This window comes from Sylvia atricapilla, chromosome 10, assembly GCF_009819655.1.
Source record: "Sylvia atricapilla isolate bSylAtr1 chromosome 10, bSylAtr1.pri, whole genome shotgun sequence".
Taxonomy (NCBI): Eukaryota; Metazoa; Chordata; class Aves; order Passeriformes; family Sylviidae; genus Sylvia; species Sylvia atricapilla.
Genome location: NC_089149.1, coordinates 11807291 through 11821976, shown reverse-complemented (window position 1 = coordinate 11821976; position 14686 = coordinate 11807291). Strand labels below are relative to the sequence as shown.

The 14686-nt window shown below is 45.6% G+C and overlaps 1 protein-coding gene across 1 annotated transcript in view; it reads right to left on the bottom strand.

Moving 5' to 3' along the window:
- The window catches only part of LOC136365794 (IgGFc-binding protein-like), a 56651-nt gene extending 42218 nt beyond the window's left edge, over positions 1-14433 (bottom strand). The window contains exons 1-15 of the mRNA XM_066326495.1: positions 14364-14433; positions 12481-12743; positions 11776-11857; positions 10419-10521; positions 9922-10165; positions 8536-8819; positions 6417-6694; positions 4386-4984; positions 3769-4038; positions 3475-3616; positions 3099-3298; positions 2617-2997; positions 1958-2244; positions 1358-1629; positions 165-230 (exon numbers count right to left, since the gene is read on the bottom strand). Coding sequence (XP_066182592.1) covers positions 165-230; positions 1358-1629; positions 1958-2244; positions 2617-2997; positions 3099-3298; positions 3475-3616; positions 3769-4038; positions 4386-4984; positions 6417-6694; positions 8536-8819; positions 9922-10165; positions 10419-10521; positions 11776-11857; positions 12481-12743; positions 14364-14433 — 3541 coding nt within the window. The remainder of the gene's footprint in view (positions 1-164; positions 231-1357; positions 1630-1957; positions 2245-2616; positions 2998-3098; positions 3299-3474; positions 3617-3768; positions 4039-4385; positions 4985-6416; positions 6695-8535; positions 8820-9921; positions 10166-10418; positions 10522-11775; positions 11858-12480; positions 12744-14363) is intronic.
- Between the last annotated feature and the right edge of the window lie 253 nt (positions 14434-14686).

Genomic DNA, 14686 nt, shown 5'->3' with positions numbered 1-14686 from the left:
CGAAAAGGCTGACTGGTGTGGCAGAAAGCAACTTGTAGTTAAATACTCCTACATTCAGTTAAATATCCATAGAAATTAACTGAAGCAAAAAAAGCAGTACTGTCAGTAAAAAATGCAAGTTTCCTACAAGCCATCGAGTAGTATATGTGATTGGCTAAAATTACCTGTCACAGGAAGTGGTGTAGGTTCTGTTGGTGTAGGTGTTGGTGGCACAGGTGTAGGGACAGCTTCTGTTAGTGGAAAAGACAAAGCAATACAATGAGCTTTAACATTAAAGGGTAAACACTATTTACACACCAACATACAGGAATTTTCATTTACTCTTCACCAGCATAAAGTTACAAGTTCTTCAGTGAAGCAAGTAGAACCGTCTGTGTTTAAAATCAGGGATGTGTGGGTCTTTTTAGCTCTTACGAAAGCTCATCAGATTGTTAGATCACAGTGACTGAGCTTGGGCTCCTCTCGGGAGCTGGAAGTGTAGTTACCATTGGGTGTGTGACTCCCTCTGGTGTGTGTGTGTTAAGACACGTGAAGGTTTTACTGTCAGTGCGCATTGGCAGATATGAGAGTGAGATGAACAGGGAAACTCTTATCCTTCGGAGTTACCTCTGTGCACCATCCAGTGGCTGAATCATGTGCTAATACAACTGGAAAAATGAAGAACTGGCTGTCCCTAACCCTCAAACAAAGAAAAAAAGGCCCCAAGGCTTTTTGCACAAAATTTTAAATAAAATCATATGACTAGAGGATGTGGATCTGAAAGGAAATCTTTGTCACAGGTAGGGTAAATTTGAAACATGTTATGTCATTACCTTAGTAGGATTTCACAGAGAACAACACCTATTAAGACCTAATGAAACTTTCTATAAGTTTTTCAGCAAATTTCATGGTCAATTCATATTCTGTATGTATTTCATGCTTGTCAGTAAAAATGGATCCCAGCCATGCACAGCTTGTGCTGCTCTTGGCTGATCTGTTACAGGGTCAGAGATCAAGCTCAAACTGCTGATTTGTAGTCAAACTGGTAGTGCAACTCAGTGTTATTGACTCGTTATTTCTTTTTGTGACAGATGAAACAGAGTGAAACAGAAGTGGAGAAGGCACGTGTGATAACGGATAATATGTTCTCAAATGAGAATGTTGTACACTTCCCAAACATCCCCACACCATTGCAAGCAAGGTGCAGGATGGGGATTGCACCGGTCTGGGAAAGTCTCCTCACTGAAGGGCTGTCCCAACAGAGCGGCTTGTTATGTGGTAGGTGGGGAAAACTCTGCCCCCAGTGCTGTCCCCACAACTGCCCCATCCCGTGTCTCTGAGAGACTAGAAAACGAAAGGAGGTCAAGAGCAGACTTACCACAGACAGTGCCAGCACTCCAGTCTCCCAGAGCAATGCCCGCCTCAGCACAGGCTGCTGCATAGGCCTCCAGGTCATTGCAGAGGTGCTCCGTGCTGCCACCCGTGGCACACTGGTCATAGACACAGCTCTCAAAGTATGTCTTGGGTGGCAGGACTGCATGGCATGGCCGGAAGGGGCCACCGAGGTGTGTGAGGATTGAACACTGCTTGTTAGCTGCCTCCTCTTCAGCAGGGGAGCAGGATGCAGGGGGCTTGATGGCTGGGTCACACCTACAAAGCAGACACACAGCAATGAGTTCCCTGCAGCCTGTTGCCAGCAGCCACTGCATTTCCTGAGCTCCTGCCTGGCCATAACCTCAGCTTCTGCACTCCAGGTTCCCCACTAAGGCAGGCACCCATGGCTGTCAGTTAAAAGGGTGGAACATGTGGCCCACAGGCACCATTGGCCTCCCTGGTTGAGGGTGGACAGAAACAAGCGATCGAGGCAGTTGCGATCCAAAGAGGTTAGGAAAAGCATCCTGCCCAGGATGTCCCTCAGGATCTCCCCCCTCCCACACTCCCTCCCGTCCTTCATCCGCATGGTGGAACAAGGACTCACGGCCACTCGTCATCTGGCACCATCCAGCTGGCTCCAAAGTCGTTGAAGTTGGGTACAACCACCCCATCGGGTCGCATGAAGTCGTCCTGCTGGCTGCCAGTGTAGGCCCCACACAGCCCACAGAGTTTGCCCTTGTACTTCTCAGACACCTTCACTAGCAGGTCACGGTCCCCATCGAACTGCAGCTGCAGGCCCAGCTCTGTAGAAACCCGCACGTAGGAGCCGCTCCGGGAAATGTTCACACCAGGGGCAGGAGAAGCCGGCAGGGAGACCAGGGCACCGTTGATCTGGAGAAGGGGAACACACAGAGACAGAAGCATAAAGAGGTGCTCTCCACTGACAGCCCACTGTTTGTCACCAGGGTAGTTAGTGTCAGTGAGGCAGAAGCACTGTGGGCGTGACAATCCCTCCCCAGGCTTACGAGGCCAGTAGCAACTGTACCAATGGCACATTAAAAGCTCAGGGAAGTAACCAAGAATCTGTGTCTGCATGAGCCGTCGTGTATGGCCCCACTCAGGGCCTGCAGCCGCAGCCCTGCCATGCTCTTCCCCGAGCTTGCCGCAGGCTCAGGGAATAGCAAGCTCTCCGTGGGGACAGAGGGGTGTTTTAAGGGTGTCCAGGGTGCCTGTTGCTCCCAGGTATAAAAAGGAGAGGCTTACGTAGACTGCGTTGTGCTGGCGCAGTGCAATGTGGAGGCCGTTGAGGGACAGTGCCACAGAGTTCAGAGCTGTCCAGCTCTGGCTGCCGCGATGTTCGTTGCGGGTGGTGACACTGAACCCAACGGAGGAGTTGTCACAGCCCGTCACCACGGTGTAGTTGCAAGAGCCCTGGAAGTGGTGGAGCTTGCCATCAAAGGTGCTGTAATGCGGGTCACCGTAGATGTGGCAGATGTCAGTGCTGGCTGGGTAACAGCCCCTCTGGCCGTCCTGGATCTTGCAGACCTCGTCCTCGCCACAGGACAGGGCAGAGCAAACCATGTGGCCGTTGGCTTCACACCGGCACCGGCGAGTGCAGTTCTCATTCACGGAGGATTCGCCTTCCTGCAGGCAGGGAAACACCAAACCTCAGTGCATGAGGCAGGAAAGTACAGGCACAGGAGTGGCCTGGCAGGGATGCAAACCAGGGCAGGGTTTTCACTCACGGTGTAGTAGTTGCCCTCAAAGAGGCAGCCGCAGTTGGCCTCGGGCACACAGGTGTCTCCACTCAGGAGGAAGCCAGGGCTACAGGCACAGCCCTCCACACAAGGCTTGGAGCAGTTCTGTGGGGCTTGTGGATCAACACAGGTGGCAGGACAGCCAGTCGTGCAGGGGTCATAGTAGCTGTTGGCGGGACACTGCAGGGCTGCAATGAGAAGGGGAAAATTAGGACCCTAATTGTGCAAGACTTCAACCATGGGGGTCGGGAAACACCAGCCTTGGGGAAGGGAAAGACCAAAGACTCGCTTTGGCCACAGGTTCAGAGCAGAGCAGAGGGTGTGGCCCCTTTCCCTTTCTGGCAATGGCCCTGCAGGTACTCACGGCAGAAGGTAGCATTCCTCCAGGGAAGGAGAGTCACACCAGCTGCCTGGCACGCATCAGCGTAGGCCTCCAGAGCAGCACACAGGAACTCCTGGCCACCGTTCAGGGCACACAGGTCATACAAGCAGGTGTCAAAGTAGTCCTGGGGTTGATCACGCCGTGGCACCTCTCAAAAGGGCTAGGCCTGGTGGTCAGTATGCCACAGAACTGGTTGGACTGGTAGAGCTTCTCCTCTTCTGCACTGCAGGGTGGGGAGGGGTCAGGGACACCGCAGGAGGGGTCACTGTCTGGGACCTGCCAGCTCTCCCCCAGCGCATTGGAGTCTGCGGCTTGCTGCCCGTTGGGCATCATGTACTCGTCGTCTTTGCGGTTGTTGAAGTTGCCGCACATGCCACAGGTCAGGTTGAAGTAGGTGGTGGGCACCTTCACCTCCACCGAGTGGTCAGCGTCGTAGGACACTCTGAGGTTGAAGTCCGTTTCCAGGACGATGTAGCGACCACTCTTGCTCACCGTGATGGCCCCTCCAGCTGCACTCACCGGCAACGTCTGCCGCACGTTGTTCACCTACGGCACACACACCACAGTGGGCCCCGGGCCTGTCCCCGGCCTCCCTGGCCGCTCCTGCCCGGGGAAAGCAGCTGCCAGCCCAGGCACGGCAAACAGCTGCCTGGGATGTCCTCACACACCAGGACCCCTGGGGCTCACACAGCTGTGTGCTGTGTTCTGCACTGTGCTCAACATGGCCACGTTCCCCATTTGCCACTTCCTCCTCCAGCCCCTCTCCAAGGGAAAACAACGTAACCAATGCCTTTAGAAGAACCATCCGCCTCCTGTTACATGCCAGGTCCTTCCACCACAGCCAGCCCTGCCTTGCAGCCGCCCCCCATGCTCATTCCGGCCCCACTGCCTACCAGGACATGGCTCTTCTCCTTCTTGACCATGACAATGCGCTGTCCGTACACCTCAACCGTGACTTCGCGCACGTAGGAGACTCGGGTGTTGCCGCGGTGCTCGTTCTTGGCCTCCACGTTGAAGTAGGGCAGGGAGGTGGTGTTGGAGCACACTTTGGCCAGGGTGTAGGTGCAGTTGCCCATGAAGTTGTGCCTCACCTTGTCAAAGCTTAGGTAGTGGGGGTCACCGTGGACGTGGCAGATGCCGTAGGAGTGCTCGAGGCACACGGGTTTACCGCTCTGCACCCCGCAGTACTGGCCCGCAGGGCAGGAGGCGTTGAAGCACTGGACTTCATTTCCCTGTGCGGGACACGTGCACTTGGAGGAGCAGGTGTTGTCCGTCCAGAACTCGGAGCCCACGGGGTAGTGCTGCCCGTTGTGCCAGCAGCCGCACTGCTGGCTGGGCACGCAGCGGTCGTTGTAGAGCAGGTACCCGCTGTCGCACACACAGCCCTCCACGCACGGCAGGCTGCAGCTCTCGGGAGCCGTCGGGTCAACACAGGTGGCAGGGCAGGCTGCAGCGCAGGGCTCGTAGTGACTGTTGGCCGGACAATCCAATGCTGTGTAAGAAAAGATAATGATACGTTTTTGACATACTTTAATTACTCAAGTATTGTTGTTTGTTTGACATCGTATTCTGATTTCTTTTGAAATGTTTGTGAACATCTTGGATTTAGAAGCATTTTCATTCATGCTTTTGTTTTCTTACCACACTTGAATTTCTTTTGAGGTTTGCCTCTCTGAACTTTCACTCAGAGAGAGCGTTTCCTAGGACATGGAGATGATTTCTTGAATCCTTGCACTGGACAGAGTATTTCAATGTCAGATTAGCTATTTATCCTAGATGTGCTATATTTAGTCGGTCATTCTGGTATTTAACTCCATAGAAGCTCTAGGAAAGAAAGCCTCAGTAACATCCCAGCCTAGAAAATGCTCCAGATGTATACTGAAGTCAAATGGGTAACAAATTCAGACAAGAAATTAGCCTTCAATAATTCCAGTGTTCTGAGACACGCTTTTTAGTTTCCCCATCTCCTTCACTGCAGAAGGCACATGGGTCCCTGAATTACTATTTCCTGTTCCTTTTATTGTTTCTAGTGGGAACAGATCTGTTCAGGCATTTCAGACATTAAATTTGTATTTAAATTCTGTTCTAAAAATAATAGGGATTGTTTTTCCCTATAATACATGCCTGAATGCTTGAGAAATGTTCTTCATTTACTCTTTACCAATACTCAAAAAACCACCACCAATTAAAAAAAAAAATAAGAATCACTATTCCTACTTACACCCTAGCACAGACATCTATTACTTCAATACTTGACACCTTTTGTCTTATGCCTCTGTGTGTTTCTGTCTCTTCCATCTCTTCCCTACTCTCCCTGACTTCTCCACCCTGAGAAGCATCGTCACAATATCCATTGTTCAATCTCCAATTACTTTTGACGTCAGTCCTGGTCTTTAATTCCAGGCTGAGTATCCTCTGTTGGCTTGTCTCCCATCTGAAACCATGACTGACTATGCCTCTATGGGACACTCACTGATGCTTTCCTCCACATCCTATAGGTAAAGAATGGTCAGCACTCCCTACACTTATACATATTGGAGTCTGTACCAATGACAGTGTCCAAAACACTCTCTTCGCTTTATCTCAGATCTCCTGCTCAGTTTGTCAGAAGAGTTCCTCCTCCATCCTGCTCTCTTTGCAGAGAGGAATTCAAAGGATAGGCCTCAAATTCCATTTTAAGGTAGATTAGATGGAATCTTTTCCTTTCATTCAAAGCCGCTGAACTATTTTCAAGCTGAACTAGTGTTCTCACACAGGATTCGAATTGAGGAACTACATATAACCCTGTAATCTTTAGCTTGATCAGTCAAGATTCTTAGTGTTACATTACATGAATTCAAACAGGGTTGTAAGGCTCTTTCTTCCAGAAATCCTCATTATGTTCTCCTGACAAGTGGTAATTTTTAGCAATCTTTGATACATACGGCAAAACGTTGCATTTCTCCATGGGGCCAGCTGGACTCCTGCACTTTGGCACACGTCTGCATAAGCCTGTAGGCTTTCACAGAGGGCTTCGTTGTTCAAGTGAAGTTCACAGAGATCGTACTGGCAATCTTCAAAATAGCTCTGTGGATCAACTACTGAGTGGCACTTCTGGAATGGACCATTTGGATCTGTGATCAGACCACAGTATGCGTTGCTTTGGATCATGTGTTTTTCATCGTCAGTGCAGTTTGGAGTATGTCCATCATCTGGTGAGCACCTAATGTGGGTAAAAAGAAAAAAGATGTGGAAAAATTAATGGATCAACTTTGGATTCACTAGTACCTGAGACGCTTTTGAAATCACATTCACCAAAACGACAGGTCTCATCCCAGACTAAACATGACGTATTTCCAATCCCTCTATTTCAAACTCTTGGGAGAGAAATTCAGATTTCAATATGATCTCAACCTGATAATATTTCAGAGGCTTGGGCAAAACCCAAGGATGTTTATTTTTGTCTTTCTGGTAAGTCAGGCTGTTTACATGGAAGGGGAATTAGAAAGTGAAAGCATTTGAAGTCCAACTACTCTCCTTAAATAACACACTGAAATAATTAGTAGCAAGTATCTCAGAAGAGTTGAAATAATACCTTTGAGTATTAGCATTCATAAACCAAAACAATAACTGAAATCCTAGTGGGCACCTTCAGCGTTTTATTCAAACGCTAAAATGTACATTTAAATGTACAAAAGGAATCCAGCCAAGTCAGTGCTAAAACTCACAGATCATTCCCCCTATCTGGCCTGTATCGGTATTTAACACACTCTTTCTTTGTGTTTGCTCAAGCAGCACTAGGGGACAAAAGAAGCTCCTGTGACCTTTCTCTCCTATCAGGAAGGCAAAGCAAATGAGAAAGGCAGTGCCTCTTTTATGGGAGTGCCATTTTGTGGTTTGCTTGCAGCTAGGTGCCTAAGTTTCATCAGGATGTCTGAAGACATCATTTATGGAGACACTACAAAATACATATGTTTTTCTGATTTAAGCAGCCGTTGTTCCTGAAAACCCCAATATGTAAGTAACCCTTAAAACTCAGGCCCAGGGGTCCCTCCAGGGGTACGTAATGTGAAGATATGAGTGCAGTGCCCAGCACGTGTCAGGACCCAGTCCTGAACAACAGGGACAAAGCCCTTCCCCATGATGAGGTTACAGGGATGGTACTGGCTCCCTGAGCCCAGCAGAAGCCTCAGCTTTTTCTGAGGAATCATCGTGATGTGAGGGAACGCTTGCCCCATTCCCACCCCAGCTGGACTCTCTTTGGACACAAAGCATATGTGGAGTAAGATTTGAAGGGGAAAGAAGGAAGGGATCGCTCCCCTATTGTTGGCACTGTTGAGGCCACACCTTGATTCCAGTGTTCAGTTTTGGGCCTCTCATCACCAGAAAGACTTTGAGGTGCTGGGCTGTATCTAGAGGAGGGCAATGGAGCTGGTGAAGGGTCTGGAGCACAAGTCTTATGAGGAGTGGCTGAGAGAATTGAGGCTGCTAGGCCTTGGGAGGGGAAAGGCTCAGGAGACACCTCCTCACACTTTGCAGCTCCCTGAAAGGAGGTTGTAGTGAGAGGGGGAACAGTCTCTTCTCCAGGTGACAGGGTGAGAGGAAATGGCCCCAAGTTGCACCAGGGGAGGTTTAGATTAGATATTAGGAAAAAATTCTTCTCTAAAAGGGTTGTTGAGCATTGGAACAGGCTGCCCAGGGAAGTGGTGGAGTCACAATCCCTGGAAGAATTGAGAAGGTGACTAAGTGTGCCATATGGGGACATGGTTTGTTGGCAGATATAGTGCTGGGTTATCTATTGGACCCAATGACATTAAAGGTCTTTCCCAGCCTAAACGGTTCTAAGAGTCTAAGGAATTTTCTCTATTTAAGCAATTTAAAGTTTAAAAAATTTTCTCTTGTTAAATTTTCTGTGAAACTTTACCCAAATGCATAAAGTAGGACCACTGACAAGGATAGATTTTATCCCACGTGTGATATTTCCTAGCCTCCAAAGAAGAGTTGCATAAAACTGGTCATTGCATAGCCAACAGGGAAGACCTGACATCCTGGCAGGAGTCCTACCTGGAGTCGTTGTAAACCTGCCAACTGTTGCCAAGGCTGGTTGAGTTTGCTTCCATCTCTCCATCTGGGTTGAGAAAGTCATCTTCTCTTTGCCCGTTGTAATTTCCACATATTCCACAGACTTTAGACATATAGGTACTGGGAAGAGTGATTTCTGCTCTGTGATTTCCATCAAACCTGACTTGCAGCCCGAAGTCAGTAGTAACCACAACGTACTGCCCACTGAGGAAAATACTGACACCTGGGAACAAGGTCACAGGGAGCACCTGGCTGACTCCATTGACCTGCAGGCACAGAGAAGGACAAGTGTTTTAAGCACTTGACAAGAAGTGTTGTTAATGGTGACCCTCTTAGATTCCTATATTGACACAGTGAGCAGTAAGAACTCACTCTCTGCTAGCCTGAGTAAGTATATGTGTATATGGCTGATGCAGTCCCAGTTCTTGTTACAGAAGTGCTCCAACAGTTTGCATAATCTAGGGCTTGAGGCCATAACTACAGTGTGGCTACAACATAGCTCACAAGTGTGGTCTTGGTGAGCCAGACACAGCTGGAAAATTCAAGGCTGCAGCAGCTGCCCACAGACCTACTCTTTTTTTGGTAATAAACCCAGTGAAGAGAGGGGAAAGGTATAAGAGAGAGGCTGTTGGACAAATGAGGGCATAGCAGTTCTCTGTGTCTCTAAGGTCAGAAGGGAAAGCTTCAGTGTACCTTCAAACCTCTGGCTCTTTTAAATCACTTTTGTATTTTCCTGTAAGGGTGATAATAGAACCAGGTGAACTGTTCATGTCCTGGGGGTTTGGCTCAACCATTTCTACTGTTTTGGCCCTTTATAGAAAGGATCCACAAAGAAGTACTAGAATGCAATAGCTGCCCAAGTGTACGATCAGCGTAAGGAGCATCATCAGATTGTCACTCCAGGATTGCCACCTGACCCCGCTTTATGGCAAAGGCCATAAAGTTAAGTGCAATTAACAGTGAAGGGGAATAAGCAGAAATCAGGAAGAAGTGTTCAGTGTTACAGGCTAGCACACAGGATAGGTAAATGACTACCAGCACGAACTCAGTTAATTCAGAGCCTCTGTGCTCCCTGTTGCATGCTAAACTAGAGCACGGGGAGAAAGTCAGAAGGGTAGTCTAGCTCACCAACCCCATCCAGAGTGTCAGCTCTAAGCCCACATTTCAACAACACAGCACAGAATTTCAGCCTATGCTTTCAGTTTTGAAATCCCCACGTTTAAGAACTCCACCGTTACTCCTGCCCCTAAATATCCGACTGCCCTCTAAAAAGTATTGCACGAATGCTGGAAACTGGTAGTCACTATACAACAATATCTTCATTCATGCTATGAGTTATGAATGATAGACAATGGCTTCCAACCATACCTTAACAGTTCTTTTTTGACCAAGGTTGATCCTGTAGCCATAGACATCAATATCCACATACTGAACATAGGACACACGGGTGTTGCCTCTCCTGTGCTCATTGGCCGCTTCCACGTTGAAGTAGGGCAGGGAGCTGTTGCTGTCACACAGCTTGGACAGGGTGTAGGTGCAGGTGCCCATGAAGTCATGGCGCTGCTTGTCAAAGGTGTTGTAGTGAGGATCCCCATGTATACTGCAATAGCTTCTGGAAATAGGAAAAAGGAATATGTTCTCATTAACATACAAACACATCCCAAAAGCCCATCTTATTTTGTCCGCCCCCTCCACAAGCACCCTCATTTTGTAGATTACACCCGGAAGAACTGAAACCGAAAAGGCTGACTGGTGTGGCAGAAAGCAACTTGTAGTTAAATACTCCTACATTCAGTTAAATATCCATAGAAATTAACTGAAGCAAAAAAAAGCAGTACTGTCAGTAAAAAATGCAAGTTTCCTACAAGCCATCGAGTAGTATATGTGATTGGCTAAAATTACCTGTCACAGGAAGTGGTGTAGGTTCTGTTGGTGTAGGTGTTGGTGGCACAGGTGTAGGGACAGCTTCTGTTAGTGGAAAAGACAAAGCAATACAATGAGCTTTAACATTAAAGGGTAAACACTATTTACACACCAACATACAGGAATTTTCATTTACTCTTCACCAGCATAAAGTTACAAGTTCTTCAGTGAAGCAAGTAGAACCGTCTGTGTTTAAAATCAGGGATGTGTGGGTCTTTTTAGCTCTTACGAAAGCTCATCAGATTGTTAGATCACAGTGACTGAGCTTGGGCTCCTCTCGGGAGCTGGAAGTGTAGTTACCATTGGGTGTGTGACTCCCTCTGGTGTGTGTGTGTTAAGACACGTGAAGGTTTTACTGTCAGTGCGCATTGGCAGATATGAGAGTGAGATGAACAGGGAAACTCTTATCCTTCGGAGTTACCTCTGTGCACCATCCAGTGGCTGAATCATGTGCTAATACAACTGGAAAAATGAAGAACTGGCTGTCCCTAACCCTCAAACAAAGAAAAAAAGGCCCCAAGGCTTTTTGCACAAAATTTTAAATAAAATCATATGACTAGAGGATGTGGATCTGAAAGGAAATCTTTGTCACAGGTAGGGTAAATTTGAAACATGTTATGTCATTACCTTAGTAGGATTTCACAGAGAACAACACCTATTAAGACCTAATGAAACTTTCTATAAGTTTTTCAGCAAATTTCATGGTCAATTCATATTCTGTATGTATTTCATGCTTGTCAGTAAAAATGGATCCCAGCCATGCACAGCTTGTGCTGCTCTTGGCTGATCTGTTACAGGGTCAGAGATCAAGCTCAAACTGCTGATTTGTAGTCAAACTGGTAGTGCAACTCAGTGTTATTGACTCGTTATTTCTTTTTGTGACATATGATTGTTCTGTGTTTTTAATGAGCCTTCATGAACTGATACTTGCTGTAAATGTCTATTAGAACATTTAATCTGTTAAGCAAGATCAATGTGCATACGTTGTCTAAGTTTAGACGTGCACTTCTGACTTAGAAATTAAGGTAAATTTTGCTGGACCTGATGAAAAAGGTCACATTGCAGAGAAAGAGATAGGTTGTCTTGGATGCTGGAGGTGATGAGGAAAGATTTAGCAAGATATTCGGGCGAAACACGTAACACTGAAATAAAGTGAGGTGTAAAGGTTTTGCCATTTCTCTTTTACAGTTCAAAGTTCTGAAGGGTTGCTACATTATATATGGAGTAGAGTAATGAAAATTTCTGGGCACCTTAACAGAGAGAAGGAAGTAGAAGAGACTTGGTTGCAAGCACACTTACCACAAGGTCCGTCCCTTACTCTCACGTTGTCCAGTGCTGTATCCCCATACTCCGTCAGTCCTCGGATAGCCTCAAAAATTACCTAGACAGGACACAAAGTGATCCCTGCATCAGAGATGTTTAGGCAAACACAAGATCATTTCTCTTAGCATGTTTTCAAACTAATCTCTCTGCTTTTTTGCTAAAAATAGCAATTGGCAAGCTCAGGTTATAACAGGTTCTCTTAGCTTCCTTCAGCTAAAGGGATATATATCCTGTAATAAGGTGAAGACTGCAGGAAACGTTGTCCTCTATTTCACTGATTTATAAAAGATTTATGAGAATTAGTGGTCTGGATTCTTCAGAGGAGTCCAACACAGGTGGCATCCCAAAGTTTAAAGCTTGAAACTCATGGCAGACAAACCTGCATTTCATTACGACATCTAAAATCCTTGACTTCATGATAAAATTAAGGAAGAAAGGAAGAAAAAAGAGAGAAAACAGAATTGAATTTTAACCCTTAACTAAGAGCACTAGTGAAACTAGGAGGTTGGCGATTTCTTCTGTTAGTTCATTGACAGAAATCATAAGACCATTCTATTCACAAAATATAAACCAAGCAAATCTTGGTTACATTTTCTAGCTTATGTGCACAGCATTTTGCAGCCTGCCAGGGGAGAACAAATGCAGATACTGTACAAAGAAATACATTCTGCAATATATTACCTTTATCTTTCTCTGTGTTGGAAAACTATGAGTGATGGCACCGTATTCCCACAAGGAGCTCTGGTTTCCCTTACGTTTCCACACCACAGACTCGCCTGTGCCATCTTGGACAAGCACTCTCAGCTCATTCATCTCTTCTGATCCAAACATGTAGTACCAGAAGTCTATGCATATTTTTCCAGAAACTACAGTATCTGGGCTCTCCAGCCTGTTAGTGTCGAAGGGGATCAGATTACTCGCTTCTTGGTAGATGAAATAACCTTCTGCAGAGTGGAAAAACATTAAGATATGGTTAAAGCTTCTGATAACTTTTAAGGTGTTATTTAAAACTGAAGTACAATCCAAATTTGGAAGAAATTAAGGCATCATTATCAGTGTAAAGAAGCAAAGCAAAGGGTGTTTGGACTTCATATTGCAATGGTTAACCTGTCTAGTTATACAAAGTAGAATGTGAGCCTGAGAGCAAAGCAAATGTGTTTCATATCACAAGAACAGTTATTCTGGGACCACAATTAAAGACGTAGGACTCTTTCAAGAGACAGCACCTCTAGACTGATCCTCAGACTGCCTCACTGATCATGTTCAGTTTCCTCTTTCCTCAAAGGAAAATAAGGCAGTCTTCTACACACTGTCTTTTGTGGGATGTATTTTTTTCATAAATATTTTGGTTTCAAGATGAGTGAGTCCCTGCCACAAGGAAAATTCTAAACTGTCAGCATTTAGTTTTGTCTCACAATAGAAGAAATAGAAAGCAATGCTGATATTTCCTTGAAAATATTTATATTTGACATTGTGAAAACGTAGGAATTTTTTCAAAATTCAGAGGCTTGCAGTGCTTCTTTAGGATTTGAAATTCTTTAGTCTGATTGGTTCAATATGAAATCAGACTTTGCTTTACTAGGGCAGAAGTTTTTTGGTTCACATGGGCTAAGATCAAAGTTACCTTTCCCCACTGCAGCTAAAGTCAAGTCTTTCCCATCTGACTATGGAAAAGAATCAAAAATAAATGAATGACCATTTCTGTATGGTAAAGTATGGCTCCACACATAGCATCTAATATTCAGTCATAGATTTAAATTGGCAAGAAAATCTAAGCCCCACTTAAAGTGGTACCGTCTGTGTCAATTCAAAAAGCAAAACATTATTCTTTATGTTTATCCAAATAAAAAATGTTTCATTTCTTCTTCCAATAGGCAATTTTAATTGTTATCAAAATAGTAAAAATGCAGAAAGTTATTTAGCAACAATCCCAACTAACACTGTTCTAATCCTCTTACTGACTCTGACAGTAGCTGGCCTTTGTCTTGGGATAATTACAGGAAGATGTTTGACTGCAGATTAATCCCTCTAAATGGATCTGCTGGGGCAAGGATAGAGATTCAGACACACAGAGATGGATTCTTTGATACTGTGACCATGTTAGGCTCCCGTTTTTAAATCACAGGTATCAGAGTTTTTGAAAAATATTCTTCAGTTTCAGACTTGATTTTGTAACTCACTGGTGTGAACTTTATCTTGTGCCAGTGCAGTAATCATTATATTTGTTGCCATAAACTGTTATCAGTAGAATTTGGCCCTAAGCCATCTCTTGAAAGACAATATGTTCCATGTCACTATATTCTCTATAAGGCCTTAAGCATGATACAATTAGCTTTCTTTTACTTCTATGCACTGATAAAGATATCCAATCTATGATGGGCAAGCCAGTTTAATTCACTCCTGTCTAATATGATGAAAAGTCCAAGACAGGTGTCAGCATATAACAAATCAGCACATTTCAAAGGGCTTCATGAATCTCTTTTCTCTTTCAAAGAAAGAAGAATAAAGGTAGTTCAGCTGCCTTCAGGAAACGAAAATCAACAATGCCATAAATGAGAGCTTACTTCCATCAGGATAGTCTCCCTCAGGACCTGTTCCATCAGTTGGAGTGTCATGCTTGGTTCGTATCCACATTCCCTGATTGACATTGCAAGGCTGGGTCCAGTCACAAAAGGGCCTTGAGTTATTGTTAAAATCACATCTGGTGAGGTAAGCTGAAATACAACACATTAAAGTGAGGAAGAGGAGCCAGCATGTCCAAAGTCTATCTTGGATGGTTATCAGCACTAATGCCATGCAGTTACCTGTTTCGGGATCCCATGTCCTCAAGCCTCCTCTTGGTCTTTGCTTGATCCTGTCAAGAAAAAATCTGAGTGAAGCCCTTGTG